Source organism: Xenopus tropicalis, chromosome 4 (genome assembly GCF_000004195.4).
Source record: "Xenopus tropicalis strain Nigerian chromosome 4, UCB_Xtro_10.0, whole genome shotgun sequence".
In the NCBI taxonomy this organism is placed as follows: Eukaryota; Metazoa; Chordata; class Amphibia; order Anura; family Pipidae; genus Xenopus; species Xenopus tropicalis.
In genome coordinates, this window is record NC_030680.2 from 64,290,457 (window position 1) to 64,310,035 (window position 19,579).

Genomic DNA, 19,579 nt, shown 5'->3' on the forward strand with positions numbered 1-19,579 from the left:
CTAAGAGACTCTGAGCGCTGTTTCTCTGACAGCCTCTGCACCAGCTCCCGAAATGTGTTGAATATTTCTGCTTTACAGATTCGAGACCTGGAAAAGATTGAAGAAAATAAAAGTCAGTTACTAATATCAAACTAGCATAAAAGTTATTATATATAAATCATGTATTAATGGGTAAATATGAAATATCACTTAATTAGTAATTATCACTTGTGGCAGTCCTTGTTGAATTCAATAAGATAAGCTAACATAGCTAATCTATAAGCTATATATAAGGTACATACATCTTCTTTAGGTTTTTAAAATAAGTGGTGGGTGTACATTTTCAGGGGTGTGTATTATGGCATTTTGCCCAGTGCCAGCCACCCTCCATATGATGTAATTTTTTTCACAGACAGAGAAAATCTTGGTTGGCAGCCAGCAAGAGGTTTTTCCTATTTGGGTGGAGGGAAAGCTGGATTTCATCACAGGCTGATTAAAGTATGTATTTGTACCTGTTGAAGAAAATAAATTATACAACCCTATACCATTGAGTAAAAGCACAGTGTTCATCCTGTGCCAGCAACCACCATCCCCCAGTGATTAAAATTCACCTGTACAGTAAAGATTTATGCATTTTTGCGAGTTATTTTGGATAATGATTTGAAGACAGTGCTTAAAGCACTGGTTAAACGTCTAGCAGAACTCTTTATTATATGGCTTCTTATTCTAGTTGAAAGCAAGGTCACTTAATAAACTTCTTGTAGTTTCATGTGTAAGTGAAACTGACATGGATTATGTATGACTTCAAAAACATTCCATATTTTGTTAATTTAAATAAGACACTTGTGGCATTCCTCCAGTTGCTGCAGCAATCATATGGGTTAAGGGGTAGTTCAAAAAAAAATCCATAGGCTGAAGATACATAGGTGTTACTTGCATACATGCAGTTGCCAATAGAAAATAATGAGAGATTAGTTGGAAAATGAAAGTAAAGAACCGATCAGAGACATTTATTACACATGAATAAGCTCCATCAATTCCTTATGAAATGTTGAAAAGCCACTTGTTTTTGGGCAAAATAAACTTTGACATATTAACTGACACTTTTTTAGTCTCCTACCTGCACTGAGGGCTTCCAATTGCTTTTCTGGTTGTTCCTTGCCTGTAGCCATTTGCAGTGACATCTAGTGGATGGTGGGGTACTGCACTCCAACTAACAGCTGCAGAATATTTTAAACAAGAATAAAAGAAAAGCTGGTGTAACAGGGGTTGAAAATGTATGTATGTATAACTTTATTAATAAAGTGCTACAAGGATACGCAACGCTGTACAATCTTACAATATACACAATTACACACAGGAGGAGAATTTTTATAATATATAAAATAAATAAATGATAAATACACAGAGATTAAGTGCCATGTGTTATAAGACACAGTAGGAAGGAGGTCCCTGAACTTAGAGCTTATAATCTAAGTGGATGGGTAACATACAGAAACAGATTTCCAATCATTTAACACATCTTTATCCACCACCTTCACACAGGTTTATCCTTTATCCACCACTTTCATAGCTCACAATCAAACTTGATATATGTCCCGAAAAGCAATAAGAATAAGGTAATAAGGTAAACCTTAAGACCAGGCATGGATTCTTTCTTCTCTCAGAAAAGATGGAGAAACTTTTTATTTCTAAATTTTTAGATTCTGTGGCTAAAATATGTGTGCTCCATAGTTTGCAATTTTTTATTTTTACATCTTTTCATATGCCTTCCATAATCCTCATATAGACATGAGGTCAGTGGCAGTTCAGCCAAGATGCAGTTCAAAGGTTCCCAATACCAGATTATTAAAAAAAAGTCACTTCAGTGAAATCTATGAAGCTGAAGGTGTAAATGTTGATTTAGTTTCCATGCATTGTTATAGACTATTTATTTTTTTCCTCCCTCAGGAGACCCAGAGCGTTGAGAAGATTAGTAGATCCGTGATGGCGATTCTGGCATAAAATGCAGCAGCTTAGCCCATTGACAAGATTTTAAGTTTAAGAAGGAAATTAAGCTATTTATATTACATATATTTTTTATCACTTTAACAGTCCACATTTCTGTACTGACTTCTGTTCTATAGAAACAGTAAAGCCCTCTATCTATATGGATGGTTGATGCTAAAATCTAAAAACAATTCAACACATTTTGAAGATCTCACCTGCTCCACATGGAACAAGTTTCCTGGTAGCATCCTTTTTAGTCAGTGCATGCCTTCCATGTTGAAATTCCAAGTCTGACTGGATGATTTGAACCCTATTCAATCTAAATGCACAAGGCAGAGATAACACCTTATGGCATCTGCAGGAAATAGGACATGATAGTGATTACATCACATCATATATACATTACATTATTTTTTATGGCATTAAGGGAGGCATGACATCCTCTTATTTTTACCTGTTATAGAGAGCTCTCTCCATAGCGTCTTGGCTGAATGGACACTTTCCAACCACAACTGCAGATAGATAGATTGGCTGCTGCAGAAAGTGCATGAGCAGAGCACCCTGACAGCCAAGTACGTTCCAGCGAGCCATTTTGTCACTACAGGACATGGACATGGTACGGTCTCCGCGACCTGGCTTGATACGGAGAACCCCAACAGTGTGATAATTTACTCCTGGGCTATAACTGTCCTGAAGCTCCCCTGCAACACACTTTGCTCCAGTTCTATGCACATCCAGAGCTTTTTGACACGTAGAAGGAAAGTCATGGCGATTTTCCTCTTCATAATTCTTCGGTCGGGTCAGTATCTCATCACTTTCTATACTATGTTTCATTTTCTTACTTATGAAACCTAAATCTTCCTCACTTCTTACCTTTCTTTTGTATGTTGTATTTACAGACTCACACACATTGTTGCTGCTGTGGTCCTTTTCTGTAACTTCAGATGGCAGAGGATGTCCAAGTTCATCCTCATGAGATATAACTGGAATAATAGAGGCATCACCACCTAAACCAATAAATATCATGATGTGAAACATCATACTATACACACTATAATAATTATAAAGAGAAAATAAGTGATACAACAAAATAATAATATAATGGCGACATAAGATTTAACTGATAAAGTCTACAATATGTGTGTTATATACTCACAAGGGGTATGGCTGGTGAAAAAGACAAAGGAGATCTCTGGCCTTAGCATCCACTTTCCTTTTTCAGTTCCTGGAATAAACAAGCAATCCTTGGTGTCTGATACAGCCAAAGAAAGCTGGTGAAGGAGATATCTATTCAAGATAAAGAAAAGAAAGTCAGTGTAATGGGGAAAAATAAATAAATAAAAGCTTTCTTGGGTGCCAGATCAATCTCTGCCAAATGTTCCCAGACTGCACCAGAACCTCATAGTGTACATGTTTTTATTACATCATTTCAATAGGATTTGACACAACATAGGAATCTGAAAAAGCAAATAGTTAATATGGATCTCTTAATATTCTGCTTACAAACAGAAACACTGCTGGAAATACTGATACAAACCAAACATCCCATCAAGTCTAGCATCCTGTCCGTAACCAGAATCATACTTAGAGGATTATATGTAACCACATGCCTAAAAGTCTGCCTCCAGATGTGCCCAGAAGGTTGTGATATATTGATATAGCATCCTTCAATAAACACTCTATTCGGTACTATGAATGCCATCAGCAGTCACAAACCCTAGAGGCTACACATTCCAGGGATCAATAGTTCATCTAATGAATAAAAGCTAAATCAGCGGATATAAAAGGATAATGTGAAACTACAATAAAATCTCAGCTTCTTGTATTCATTCTTTTTATGCAGGGAAGTTCTTTTAGTATTCAGAAACGCCTTGCATGGCTCTGAAGGGATACTTTGAACTCTCCATGCATCCAAGTATGAACATTTGCTTTGCATCTTTATAGTTGGGCTATTTAAGGAATATTAAAGTGACCAACTGATGATGATTGATGTATGTTGTATGGCCCTAAATTAGTTTGTGAACCCAGTGCAACAAGTACTTAAATATGTGGGTAAATAGATTTCCAGTGCGCACTGCAATTGTTTGTGTGCCCCTCCCATTTTCGCATGTGAGTTTAAATAGAGAATAATTCACTCTAACATTTTACATTTTATTCTTAAACCAACAAATATATTTTTTTAGTTGTAATATTGGTGTGTAGGCACCAATTAAATGCTATTATAATATCTACTGAGAGCTGCTATCTTTCTACATTCCCATTGTTCTGCTGATCGCCTGCTGGGGGAAAAGGAAAAGATGGGGGGGGGGTGGTGATATCACTCCAACTTGCAGCGCAGCAGTAAAGTGTGACTTAAGTTTATTAGAGCACAAGTCACATAACTGTGGCACCCTGGGAAATAAAGAATATGGCTAGCCCCATGTAAAATTTCAAAATTAAATATAAAAAAAAAACCTGTTTGTGCTTTTAAAAAACATTTTTCAATGCAGGATTCTGCACCATTTGGATATTAATTCCTTCTGAAAGAGTTCCACCTTGCATAGTTCATAAATGTGGTCTCTAGGAGTTTGCTCTTCGGACACAGAAACAAGGAAATTGAAGGTCCTGAAAACTCAAGATTGGAACCTGATTTTTATGCTCACGGTAACATAACTAATTATGAGGTGTAGTGTACATGAAAAGTTCTAATGCAGTGTACCTCTAAATAATATGTCTCTTTCATTGCCTTTTTCCATTAATATCTTATCTGTGGCCTATAATCAAACTGTGCCTGAACACAATAAAGAATGCCTACCTTTGAAAACTTCTTTTTGCAATTATCTCTGCATGACTGTCTTGGAGAACATCACCTATTGGAGAAAAGCAAATATTCCCACTATACTGTAGATTAGCCTGACATGACAAACAATCACACAAAAAGAATTTGTCTTTAACAGTTGGGTGCGTATTTTTTAAAGTTCATCTGAAGGTTAAGACATCATCAGCTTGGCATTCATTTATTCTGGCAAGTGCATCAAACCCACTCAATAGAATGGTACACATTTCTAATTATGAATAAAAATATATATTCTATAAATACAGGGTAGTGTCTATTAGTCAACACAGTCTTTTTGTGCTAGGCACAGATTTGCAAAGCCTTATACAAGTGCCTCACTTACTCACTTATTATTCATACTTACATTTTTAAATATATTTGTAATTTATTCAGAAACTTGAATTTAAAATTTATAGAGAGGAGGTCAAAAGATGGGAATGCTGTAACTTAAAGGAGATCTATACCCAAAAACAGATTTTTGCATAATAAAAGAATATGAAATTCTAAGCAACTTTCCAATATACATTATTTATAATGTTGCAGTGGTTTCAAACCTGTTTGTAAATGTAAACTGCAGGTAAAAGTAGTATTTGTTTGGCCCTTTCTATGCCATAGTTCATCCAGAGCAGGCTTTGAAAGTATCAGTTCATAAAAAGAGTCTTTATTAAATAAGTAATAAAATGGCAGTGCCATAAAACACCAACCAGATAATAAATTCTTGTGAATAAGCACACCTTTTTTGTTGTCTGGTGAAAAACATTTCAAATCTTCTAAGATTTATTATGTTTGGATTTTAATATTGGTGCAATAAAGTCTATTTTTTTATATCCCTTCCATGGATGCACTCTGCTTTGGATTTGCTTCAGGGGGAACTAAATACTTTAGCAGTTTGATTTTTCTGCTTTCTCTTATTTGGAATTTTATTAAGCAAGGCAATGGTTATAATGTTTTGTTGGTCACAACCCTACCTAAAAAATTGCTTTTTGTGGCGATGCCCAAGCACGAAAAACACTCTAAACACATGCCATTTACCTGTCTTTCGTAGCTTTGCTTGCCCAATACATTTAGTTCCAGTTCCCATAGCAACAACTATGGAAGAAAAGTAGGATATTATTTAGAAAGAATGATTTAAATTACATATGGTCCTTTATTTGCAAATGCTAAATTATAACATGTAGGGTACAGACAATGGTACACAACTCTATCATTCATTATCATGACTGTAGGTATCTTGTTGATCAACTCTCATAAGTTCTTAAAGAACAGTCCTGATTTACACATTTAAAAATATGTGAGTCTTCAGATGGCACTACAAGGGCTGATTAAAGTTGCCCTCAGGCCAAACAATTGGATCACTTTAATATCAACCATCTTGCCGTGGGCATATCGGGCAAAGATCCACTTGTTTGGCCACTTCGCCAAACGAGAGAATCTTTCAGTGTATGGCCACCTTTACAGAAACAATAAGGAATTTGTTTGCTGCCATATATAATGGGGAATGCCTGATCAAATAGGAAGTAAAGGATACAATGTTCTGATTAATTGTTAGGAGCACATATCAAGTGTCAAATACATTTTCTCATGTTTTGTCACTTCAACATCTAGGGAGTTCAAAGGTGACATAATTCATTGAAAGTAATGAGCATACAGCTTTTGCTTTAAGGAAATATTTCGGGTGACTTGCTCAAGAATGCAGTTATAAATGGTTTGTTTGCTTTAAAGGGGTTGTTCACCTTCACCTTTTAAATCTGTTAAATCCCTGTTAAATCCTTCTTCTCTCTCTCTGATCAGTTTTCTGAAGGGATGGGAGTGGCCTATTTTGAACCTGACACACTGAAAACTTTCTATCATCACATCCAGGCTTTGCCCTTACCTTTTTCCTTTTGGACCAATTCACTGGTAGCTTGTACACTCTAACCAGTTGCATAAATTGAAAGGTCATTGGTTAATTTTTACCTTGCAATGGCATAGGCAAACAGACTCAACACATCACAAATCTAACATACTGTTACATTAGATTTGCAGCACTCTGTCACAGGCACAGGAAGCAGTGTCAGACTGACAGGAGACACAGCCAACAGGAGTTAAGTCTGCTGCCAGTACTATGTGTTACATAGGAAGTAAAAAAGCAACTGTAGTGTTTATAGCAGGGATGCCCTGACTTTGTCACCCTGTGATCTACTCTTGCCACCTGGCATCTGTCATGAGATCTACCACAGTTAAAATTATGCGACGTCTATCATTTGGCGCAATAAGCAAGAAAAAGTATCAATCGATGTTTAACAAATACACATAGCAATATATAAATGCAGTGCCAAATTCACAATTAATGCACAAATAACATTATTCAAGAAGTGCCAACTTCAAGTTTAATGTGTAAGGATTGTAGTAGTTTTTACTTCTTCATGACCCACTTTGCAGTCTGCACACAGAAACATATACAAAGCAGGAACAAATATATACAGCGGCCCGGTGGGGACAATCTTCTGTACTGGGATGAAACTACAAAAGCTCCAGTATGCTGGGGGGGGGGGGGGAAATAAAGTGGCGGGATGTCATCCCACTGCATTCCACCTCGAGGTCTAACAGAAACTTTAAAGTGATCTACTGGTAGACCACAATCTACCTTTTGGGCACCCCTGCTTTATAGTGTGTATAGGTGTTGCACACCCTACACAAATTTCCGGTTTCAAATTGGAAATTGGGCTTGAGTCTCTCAACTTGCCTCATGGCAGCAGTGCCTCTGTTCATGGGTCACTACAGTAGTTGTTATGTTTAATGTATGCTTCTATTGCACAACACTGTTGAATATGTTTGTACTGTGTACAGTGCTGTGGAATATGTTGGCACTTTATAAATAAATGTTATTAATAATACTTTAAAAATAGGTGTTTATAATAATAATAACAATAATCGATTATCACTGAAAAATCTTTCACAAAGAAGCATGCTTTGTTATATGTAGTGGCGAAAACAGAGAAGTGACGTACAGTGTATAAGGAACAGGAACAAACCAGTGATTAGCTTGTGAGATGTAATGGTGCAAGGACACAGGAGAACTTGATTTTATAATGATAAATAAAAAATGGGAAATAATGGCACAGGTATGTCATATATGTTTCCAGAATGTTTGGATCATGCGGATTTCCAGATAAGGGACCTTCCTGTAATTTGGATCTCCATACCTTACAGGGGTTGTTCACCTTTAAACAAACTTTTAGTATGATGTAGACAATGATATCCTTAGAAATTTCCAGTTGGTTTTCACTTTTTATTATTTGTGGTTTTTTTAGTTATTTAGCTTTTTGTTCAACAGCTCTCCAGTTTGTAATTTCGGTAGCTATCTGGTTGCTAGGGTCTTATTTTTTCTTAGCAACCAGGAAGTGGTAAGAATAAGAGACTGGAATAAGTATTGTAGAAGGACTGATTAGGTAGATAGGTAATAAAAAGTAACAATAAAATGTTTTTTGCCTGCTGGGGTCAGTGACCCCCATTTAAAAGCTGGAAAGGAGTAGAAGAGGAAGGCAAATGACTCAAAAACTATAAAGAATAAATAATGAAGATGAACTGCAAAGTTGCTAGGAAGAGACTATTCTATAACATACAAAAAGTTAACTCAAAGGTGCAGTATTGCAGGCAAAGTATGGGAGAATAAGTTTCCAACACAAAAGTAATAAAAAGTAATAATGGAATTTGCAAAGCCTTTTCTTGTACTTAATTTTACTATATGGGGTTTCCATGTTCTTTAAGCTGGCCATACACGTGGCGATCTCACGATGTTTCGTACAACCGTCGGTCGCACGAAACATCGTCAGATCCGCCACACACCATTCAGGGCTGAATCGGCAGGTAAGGAGGTAGAAACAATAGGATTTCTACCTCCTTCTGCCGATTCAGCTCTGAAGGGAGAATTTTGGTCAGGCGCCTTCTATGGCGCCCGATCAAAATTTTCTAACTTGGCCGATCGGCGAGCCGACCGATTTCAGCAGCTTCCTGCGATATCGGTCGGCTCGCTGACATGCCATACACGCACCGATTATCGTACGAAACGAGGTTTCGTACGATAATATCGGTGCGTGTATGGCCACCTTTAGGGTGAAGACCCACAGAGCTACTAGTAGCAGCTACTTATCGCGGTTACAAAAATAGACAATGCTGATCATGTACTGATAACTGTCTCTACGTGTGTTTTAGCAGAGGCAATTATCAGTATTGTCTATGGCAGGGTATTTTCTGGCGTTTAGTAGCCTTGATGACAAGTAGCCGCTACTAAGTAGCTCTGTGTGTCTTCACCTTTAGGGCCGTGACAGACGGAGAGATTAGTCGCCGCGCAACAAATCTCCCTTGTCGAGGGCAACTAATCTCCCCGAAATGCCATTCCACCAGCTAGAATGGCATATGTGGTGCAGTGATTTGCCGAAATTGACAAAGTTGCCTTGAGAGGAAACTTCGGAAATTTCGGCGCCGTGTATGCCATCTCACTGGCGATTTACATTCTAGCCGGTGGGATGGCATTATGGGGAGATTTGTTGCGCGGCAACTAATCTCCCCGTCTGTCACAGCCCTACCTTTAGGGCAGTGGCACACAGGAAGATTAGTCGCCCTGCGACAAATCTTCATTCCGTGGGCGACTCATCTCCCCGCAATGCCATCCCACCGGCAAGATTTACATTCTTGTCGGTGGGATGGCATTGCGGGGAGATGAGTCGCCCGCGGTGTGCCACTGCCTTTAATGTTCACATGTAAGTATCAAATGGCCCCTTCCCCTCATTTATCTTTACTTGACACTTATAATTAAATGCTGCCTATTCAGTAACAATATTAAAGCCTAATATAATAAAAGATTACTAATCAGTTCAAAGGCTTTTGCCAAGATATCATTTATAATAACTTAGATTGTAACATAATGTAATTAAACTAAAAAAACAGAATATTAAGTTCATCTATTAATGAGTACAAACGTAAGTGATTACAATTATAGCAATAATAAAACCTATAAAAGATGGAGTCATGAAAATATTAAATGATTAACAAAAGAGGAACAGGTTGCTATCGGTATTGCATCACCACATGTTTTATTAGGATTTTATTAGGGTTTATTAGGATTTATCTATAAAGGTACAGTAAAACATATTGTTGCATATTTGTGCTGTAATGCAAGACTGCCCTCTGAAGCCCACATGTCTTATTAGAACTTATATGAATTACTTTAAGAAGCAATAACCTTTTAACAAAATGTTTGTTAAATTTGGGCTTGTTTGGCCATAACAATAGCTGTTACTGTTTGGGGTCTCTCCTTTTCATTTTTTCCATGGCTGGGAGATACTAGATTCAAAAGTTATTGAATCTGCTAGACAGAATTGATAGGTTTGTAATTATATACTTATATTATATACTTAAAATGTATGTAATACATCTCTCTCCAGTCTTCCAAAGAGGCAACCCTTTCCTCTAAATTGCAATGCATCAGCACCTCCACACAAGATGAACTTGTTGAGCCAGCATAAGTGGCTCAAGAATTGAAAGGCATTTTACAAGTATGGAAAGTAAGACTTGTTATGGAATATGGTAGGAAAATCATTGCCTAATCCAGTGGTTTCCACATAATGTAGGGGTTTCCCAACAAGACTGAAAATTGAAAATCTAATATTGATCTAAGTGATCATTCCAGAATGCGCCTGTGACATCACAGGAAAAAAAGGTCCAAGACACAACATATTGATTTTTTATAATATTATATTGCTAAGGAACTGCCAGTAAACAATGCAGAAGACACATGGTATTCATATTTATGAATTTGTGTAATTCTTTTAACGAGCATAATATTTGCTTCTGAGGGTCTGTGTTACTATTACAGCTTAATCTGATTCATAAAAACACTAAATAAGTGTTCTTCTCTCTGGTGGGGCCCAGTTGTCATTCATGTAAATTTGTGTGCAATATTTGGATTTTAACCCTTTAAGTGCCAGCCGAATTCGTCATTTCGGTTCCCCCCAGTGCCAGACATTTTTTAAGCATTTTGTACTCATTCGCTTTAACAATGTTTTTTGGTAGGAAAACCTCCATGAAACTAGGGAAATTATATATCGTTTTTTTCGTCACTAATTGGGCTTCGACATACATACCAAATTTTATAACTTTTCTGGAGATATGATGTGTATTTTGGGTGAATTATGTAAAAAAAAAAAAAAATTATGAAAAATTTCTGTATATTTTGAGTTTTTTTTCCATAGAAAAGTTAATTTTACACACTTTTTTTTGTTGTTTGTAAAAGCCCTGATACTCCCAAGTCCAACGATACCAAATATGTGGTGGTACCCCACAGTTCCTGTCCAGAAGTAACCCCCAAACTAAAGAAATACTTTGTACAATATCACACCAGAACAAAGCGGAAAAGCGCTTGTAACAGTTGATGCAGCATAACTTACATGTAAATCTAAAATATCCCCTCATGTTTGGTATCTTTAGAAACTACAGACCTTCAGGTTTCTAGGTGCAATGTAGTTTTCACTCAAAAGCCAAATACCTTTTGTCAGTGCATTGTGAAATTTGGAAGTTTTTTTGACATTTTTTTTTTTTTCTAAAACGTAAACTTGGACGCATGATCAAATGTGAATTTGACAAAAAAAAATCTCATAAAAATTTTCTAACAAAGGCAAATTTGAAAGACAAATTTCTACTGAATAAAATGATGCCCCATATGTATGGGTGCACATAAAGACATGGGCACCAAACACTCCAAAGCAGGGGCAATGCACAAGGGCAATTACAGCTAAAAATGTGGGTGCTGTGCTCTATGTGCACTACCTGCAGTTTTTCAGTGTTAACCCCCCCTACTTGTGAAATAACCCCCACAAACTATATATTTCTGAAAAGTGCACACCTTCAGCTATTCAGAGACACCACTCTTCTCTTTCTACATAGAAAATTGTGGCCGCAGTCCCTTGCAGAAGTCAGCGCTTTGGTCAGAAATCGAGGAAAAAACTGATAAAAAACCTAGATTTCTCCCCAAAATCTCCATGGCAACTACCAAAAACTTACTAAACATCAATCTACAAGTTCCCCTGAATAAAACAATACCCCATATGTATGGGTACACATAAAGACGTGGCCACCAAATGCCCCAAAACAGGGGCAATGCATAAGGGCAATTTCAGTTGATATTTTGGGGGCTGCACTCTATGTGCACTTTCTGCAGGTTTTCAGTGTTAACCCCCCCCTACCTGTAAAATAACCCCCACAAACTATATATTTCTGAAAAGTGTACACCTTCAGCTATTCAGAGACACCACTCTCCTCTTTCTACATGGAAAATTGTGGCCGCAGTCCCTTGCAGAAGTCAGCGCATTGGTCAGAAATCAAGGAAAAACCAGATACAAACCTAGATTTCTCCCCAAAATCTCCATGGCAACTACCAAAAACTTACTAAACATCAATCTGCAAGTTCCCCTGAATAAAACGATACCCCATATGTATGGGTACACATAAAGACGTGGCCACCAAATGCCCCAAAACAGGGGCAATGCATAAGGGCAATTTCAGTTGAAATTTTGGGGGCTGCGCTCTATGTGCACTTCCTGCAGTTTTTCAGTGTTAACCCCCCCTACCTGTAAAATAACCCCCACAAACTATATATTTCTGAAAAGTGCACACCTTCAGCTATTCAGAGACACCACTCTCCTCTTTCTACATGGAAAATTGTGGCCGCAGTCCCTTGCAGAAGTCAGCGCATTGGTCAGAAATCAAGGAAAAAACAGACACAAACCTAGATTTCTCCCCAAAATCTCCATGGCAACTACCAAAAACTTACTAAACATCAATCTGCAAGTTCCCCTGAATAAAACGATACCCCATATGTATGGGTACACATAAAAACGTGGCCACCAAATGCCCCAAAACAGGGGCAATGCATAAGGGCAATTTCAGTTGAAATTTTGGGGGCTGCGCTCTATGTGCACTTCCTGCAGTTTTTCAGTGTTAACCCCCCCTACCTGTAAAATAACCCCCGCAAACTATATATTTCCAAAAAGTGCACACCTTCAGCTATTTAGAGACACCACTCTTCTCTTTCTACATGGAAAATTGTGGCCACAGTCCCTTGCAGAAGTCAGCGCATTGGTCAGAAATCAAGGAAAAACCAGATACAAACCTAGATTTCTCCCCAAAATCTCCATGGCAACTACCAAAAACTTACTAAACATCAATCTGCAAGTTCCCCTGAATAAAACGATACCCAATATGTATGGGTACACATAAAGACGTGGCCACCAAATGCCCCTAAACAGGGGCAATCCATAATAATGGGGCTGCAATTTATGTGCACATCTCAAAGCTTTTCAGACAAAATTGCCCCTTACCTGTGAAAAAAACCATATAAACTGTATATTGATTAAAAAAAGACAACTTCAGCTATTCAGAGACACCACTCTTCTCTTTCTACATGGAAAATTGTGGCCGCAGTCCCTTGCAGAAGTCAGTGCTTTGGTCAGAAATTAAGGAAAAACAAGATACAAACCTAGATTTTGGTCAGAAATCAAGGAAAAACTAGATAAAAAACCTAGATTTCTCCCCAAAATCTCCATGGCAACTACCAAAAACTTACTAAACCTCAATTTGCAAGTTCCCCTGAATAAAACGATACCCCATATGTATGGGTGCACATAAAGACGTGTCCACCAAATGCCCCCAAACAGGGGCAATGCATAAGGGGGGGCTGTGCTCTATGTGCTCTACCTGCAGTTATTTAGTCTAAACACCCCCATACCTGTGAAATAACCCCCACAAACTATATATTTCCAAAAAGTGCACACCTTCAGCTATTCAGAGACACCACTCTTCTCTTTCTACATGGAAAATTGTGGCCACAGTCCCTTGCAGAAGTCAGCGCTTTGGTCAGAAATCAAGGAAAAACCAGATACAAACCTAGATTTCTCCCCAAAATCTCCATGGCAACTACCAAAAACTTACTAAACCTCAATTTGCAAGTTCCCCTGAATAAAACGATACCCCATATGTATGGGTGCACATAAAGACGTGGCCACCAAATGCCCCCTAACAGGGGCTATGCATAACGGGGAGATTTGCTCTACCTGCAGTTATTTAGTCTAAACACCCCCATCCCTGTGAAATAACCCCCGCAAACTATATATTTCCAAAAAGTGCACACCTTCAGCTATTCAGAGACACCACTCTTCTCTTTCTACATGGAAAATTGTGGCCGCAGTCCCTTGCAGAAGTCAGCGCTTTGGTCAGAAATCAAGGAAAAACCAGATAAAAAAACCTAGATTTCTCCCCAAAATCTCCATGGCAACTACCAAAAACTTACTAAACCTCAATTTGCAAGTTCCCCTGAATAAAACGATACCCCATATGTATGGGTGCACATAAAGACGTGGCCACCAAATGCCCCCAAACATGGGCAATGCATAAGGGGGGGCTTTGCTCTACCTGCAGTTTTTCAGTGTTAACCCCCCCTACCTGTGAAATAACCCCCACAATCTATATATTTACGAAAAGTGCACACCTTCAGCTATTCAGAGACACCACTCTTCTCTTTCTACATGGAAAATTGTGGCCGCAGTCCCTTGCAGAAGTCAGCGCATTGGTCAGAAATCAAGGAAAAACCAGATAAAAAAAACCTAGATTTCTCCCCAAAATCTCCATGGCAACTACCAAAAACTTACTAAACCTCAATTTGCAAGTTCCCCTGAATAAAACGATACCCCATATGTATGGGTGCACATAAAGACGTGGCCACCAAATGCCCCAAAACAGGGGCAATGCATAAGGGCAATTTCAGTTGAAATTTTGGGGGCTGCGCTCTATGTGCACTACCTGCAGTTTTTCAGTGTTAACCCCCCCTACCTGTGAAATAACCCCCACAATCTATATATTTACGAAAAGTGCACACCTTCAGCTATTCAGAGACACCACTCTTCTCTTTCTACATGGAAAATTGTGGCCGCAGTCCCTTGCAGAAGTCAGCGCATTGGTCAGAAATCAAGGAAAAACCAGATAAAAAAACCTAGATTTCTCCCCAAAATCTCCATGGCAACTACCAAAAACTTACTAAACCTCAATTTGCAAGTTCCCCTGAATAAAACGATGCCCCATATGTATGGGTGCACATAAAAACGTGGCCACCAAATGCCCCCAAACAGGGGCAATGCATAAGGGGGGTATGTGCTCTACCTGCAGTTATTTAGTCTAAACACCCCCCTACCTGTGAAATAACCCCCACAATCTATATATTTACGAAAAGTGCACAGCTTCAGCTATTCAAAGACACCACTCTTCTCTTTCTACATGGAAAATTGTGGCCGCAGTCCCTTGCAGAAGTCACGCTTTGGTCAGAAATCAAGGAAAAACCAGATACAAACCTAGATTTCTCCCCAAAATCTCCATGGCAACTACCAAAAACTTACTAACCATAAATCTGCAAGTTCCCCTGAATAAAACAATACCCCATATGTATGGGTGCACATAAGTACATGGCCGCCAAACCTGAAAATGCATAATATTGGGGCTGCACTCTATGCACCCCTTTTTTTTTTGCCTGCACCCGAATGAATGGAATACGCTCGGGTGCAGGCACATGTGCAGGCACATGTAGCCGATACGAGAATGCAAAGTCTCGCGTTTTCATGCGTATATCGGCTACATGTGCCTGCACCCGAGCGTATTCCATTCATTCGGGTGCAGGCACAAGTAGCAGGCGTAGGGCTGAATTTTCGGCAAGCGTTTTTCCACTTGCTGAAAAAATCAGCCCTACACCATGTGTGGCATCAGCCTAACCCTTGGCAATAGAAACTACCAGAACAATCTTAGCACCTCTGGACCTTTCTAGAACAACTGAAATCAAATGAAGTTAAAATGGAATAAAACCACTAAAAGCTATCAAAGAACAATAATTGCAATGAAATCGGTGGTCAGAGCCCTGGATCCACCAATGTCACTGCAAAAGCAACCTTTTTGGGGCACTAAATACACAATAAAGAACAATGCAAAGATAAAACACCATAAAATCAGTAAATTCAAATAAAAACCACTCAAACCAACAGAAGAACAATTATTGCAATGAAATCGGTGGTCAGAGCCCTGGATCCACCAATGTCACTGCAAATTCAGCACCCAATAGCAATACAAAAGTTATAGTGCAATAGAATAATTCAAAAACAGAAATCAATTATGAAAATGCAAAAAAAACACTAAAATGCAACCAAATAAATCAGATAATTATAGAGCAAGATCAGAAATAAAGTTTTAGTAAAAAAAAAAGACTGCCAGAGAAAGCAAAGAAAGAAAAGAAAGAAAAAAAAAAAAAAAAAAAAGTGTAAGTGTAAGTGTGTGTGTAAGTGTCTGTGTGTGCTTGGGAAAGTTGTAAATAAGTGTGTATGTGTGTAAAAGTGTAATAATGACAAAGATAGAAGAAGAAATGGAAAAAAAAAAAAAAAAAAAAATTTTAATAGAAATAAGCAAAATAAACAGTGGTTAGAGAGTTGTAGTTCAGCTTACACAATGCAGGCAGGCGATCAGGGCGACCAATCTGGCAGGAAGGCAGCAGGAAGGCAGCAGGGGGGCTCCAGCAGTCTCACGTGGCAGCAGGAGTGAAGAGGCGACGGCGGGGGCGGCGACAATTAAAGGGACAGCAGTGGACACGTCATCAATGCGTGTCCACTGCTGTCATTGGCTGAGGACCCGGATCGGCGGCGCTGGGGGACCCGGATCGGTAAGTATGACCTTACTTGCTCTTTGCCTAGGGGGTTGTGCAGGCTTTACAAGCGCTGCGCTGCTTTAAAAGCGAGCGCAGCGCTTGTAAACCCGTTAGTGCTGTAGGACGTAGATTCTACGTTCTATGGCACTTTGGTCCCTTGGTACCTAGGACGTAGAATCTACGTCCTATGGCACTAAAAAGGTTAAAGTATCTGCAGGCCACATCATTTGGTAAAACAACACCATAATTTTTATTGTAACATCGAACATATGGATGATATTATTATTATACTACTATTTTGCTTTATTTATATATTGTCATGTTGTGCCACCCTTTACAGCGATTATACATCATTCACATCAGCCCCTGTCCCAGTGGAAGTGTGGAAGTTATGTTAACTAAGGAAGTTAAGTTTCCAATTGCAATTAAACACACTATGGTCAATTGTCTGAGGAACCAATTAACCTGCCTGTATGTTTTCTGAATATTAGAGGAGACCAAAGAACATAAAAACTCCTTGCAGATAGTGTCCTGTCTAGAGCTGGAGCTATACATATATACTCTCTTTTTATAATAATGTACACCAGTACTCCATTATAGAAAGAAAAGTAAAAGGTATCATTAAAGCACATTTTCCCTTTAAAGGGAAAACACTCCTATACCACTTATATCACTATTCACTTTTAAACCATTTGTGCCTGTGTACAGCCACCTGTTCCCAGGTGGGGCATGGTAAATGCACTCCCTAAAACAGCACTGATCCTTCATACTTTATTTATTTACTTGATTAGAGCTGTGCTGCATGGTTGGCCGCATCACATCCAGTCCCTGGAGCTGACTGGTGAGCAGGAGCATGTGTACTGGATTCATATATGATTCAGGCTTCCACTGAGCATGCTTCTGGTTTGCAAAAAGCTTCAGAGAACTAGCAACCCTGTTCTGCAGCTCTAAAAATTTGAGATGCAGCGATTGGGGGAGAATAGGGGAACAGGGCTGTTTTTATTAAGTGTCATTGATGTGGTTTGAGAGGGGACAGGGGGTCTGTATAAGGACACAAATGGTTAAAAATGATATGGGGGGGATTTAGTTCCCCTTTAAATCTTACTTCCATGCAGAGTTTAGTGTATGCCATCTGGATGCTGTACTACCCTCAATGCAAAAGTACTGTATTCATACATAGTGCATGTTTGGATTGTGATTAGCTTGGCCTATAGCTTTTTAACTTTGGATAAAGACTGGCACTTTTTAGAGCATGAATAGCATAAGCTGGACTTCCAAATAAACTATCTACACTTAGGGGCACATTTACTAATCCACGAATCCGAATCACGAATGGGAAAAAATCGTATTGGAAACGAAAATTTCGTAAGATCGCAAATATCACGAAAATGCTTACGAAAAAATCGTATTAGTCACGATAATATCGTATTGGCGATCCGAAAGTCACGAAATTTTCGTACCAAACAATTGTAAACAGCAGTAAAACCTTTCCGATTTTTTCGTGCAAACGTCCGAAAAAGTCGTGCGCCGTACGAAAAAGTCGTACGGACGCCCGAAAAAATCGGCGAAAATATGCTCGGAGCGTTCGCATGAACGCTCGTGCATTCGTGCTTTTGTAAATGTGCCCCTTAGCTTAGAACTGTGCAACATAGGCAGCATCGTATGTGAGTTCAGTGCTAAATCATGGTCCTGTTGGTACATGCATTATAGGAAAGAATAAAAAAAAGCCACAGAACAAGAACTCAAGAATAAATGCCCACGTGGAAGGGCCCTAAGAACAAAATCTAAATGGTCAAATGTATGCAAAAAAATCTTTTGTCAGGTGTACCTTTTTTTATAACTTTTGTGTCTTCCACAGACTCTATTTGTATTACTGCAGCCATCAGCGTCCATTCTCTGCTTGGATCAGGTAATCCCTGCTTAGGTAACTGAGTAGTGTAATGTCCATAACTCAAAGCAGCAATCTCGTCTGCAGACCATAACCTTCAAAGATCAGATGAGAAAAGAAACACTGACGTGGATAATTTTAAAAATGACAGGCACATTAACAGTTACATGGGTACTTACATAAAGGTTTATAGCAATAATATAATCAAATAACTTTTTTCAGGTACATGAAGTCAGTGCTAGTTTCAAAAATAGACCCCATAGTGCCTCACAGGCACTATGGGCTCTGGTTTTCCCTGCAACCTGTACAGCAGTGCTGTGAATTACATTACTGATGTACTGATTAATGTTATAACATTTATCAAAACATTAACCATATCAATAGCAGAGTTTGTTACATGAGTTATGTCACATACATAACAGAATACAGGGAGTTGTTATGCTAACTTGCCCTTTAAAGTTACACTATTGGTTGCCACCTTCTCTAGATTTCCTTAACATATTCTCTTACATCCCTATTAATAACAAGACAAGTATCATTCATACCAGCCAAGTGGCAACCAAAAGTTACAGACACACAAACAGGAAACATTTCTCTCTTCATAACCTGCCCCTTCGCTTGCATGTTTAGAGCAGCGAAAACGAGGACCTGTGACCAGATTGTTTCAGTTGCCCAGTTTGCCTATAGCACAAGCTGGAACGGAGCGCTTTAACAAATATAACACCACATACATATCACACTACGTTCTGTAGCAGTTGCAGAGGAGGATTGAGGAAGTCATGATGTCACGGACATGTGACCAAAATGTGGGCGGGAGCCTTGTGTCCTGCTAAATATCCATGCGCATCTCAAACGCCAGAGAAGTGCCGCAGTACACACTGAGGGATAATGTAGGAGACGTGGGTTATAGCGGGGGAGGGCGCTTGCAGTCCCTTTCTGCAAAGTGTTCTGTCCCATCCTGCATTCCTCCCACAGACTGTATCAGCCTGTTCTGCTCATTCCTCTTCCTGCTATGATCCCCCCCCTTTGATTGTTCTTCTCTGTCTGTGCTCTGCTCCATCCACCCCCCCCCCCCATATCTCTCTATCTGTGCTCTGATCGTTGCCACACCGCCTGTGCCCTGCTATTAACTAAAAAAGGTAAAACAAACAACTATGATTGAAAAAAGCAATCTTCTACTAAAAACATTTATTAT

The 19,579-nt window shown here is 38.9% G+C and overlaps 1 protein-coding gene across 4 annotated transcripts in view; it reads right to left on the reverse strand.

Annotated features, from left to right (window-relative positions):
* adat1 (adenosine deaminase, tRNA-specific 1) overlaps nt 1-19,215 on the reverse strand; it is a 29,224-nt gene extending 10,009 nt beyond the window's left edge. For 2 of the 4 annotated variants that reach the window (XM_012961252.3, XM_012961251.3), the window contains exons 1-9: nt 19,116-19,215; nt 18,325-18,479; nt 5,816-5,872; nt 4,763-4,817; nt 3,125-3,255; nt 2,423-2,975; nt 2,184-2,323; nt 1,100-1,199; nt 1-87 (exon numbers count right to left, since the gene is read on the reverse strand). In XM_012961252.3, the coding sequence (XP_012816706.2) occupies nt 1-87; nt 1,100-1,199; nt 2,184-2,323; nt 2,423-2,975; nt 3,125-3,255; nt 4,763-4,817; nt 5,816-5,872; nt 18,325-18,479; nt 19,116-19,117 (1,280 nt within the window). In that variant the 5' untranslated portion in view covers nt 19,118-19,215. 4 annotated transcript variants of the gene reach the window in all.
* Between the last annotated feature and the right edge of the window lie 364 nt (nt 19,216-19,579).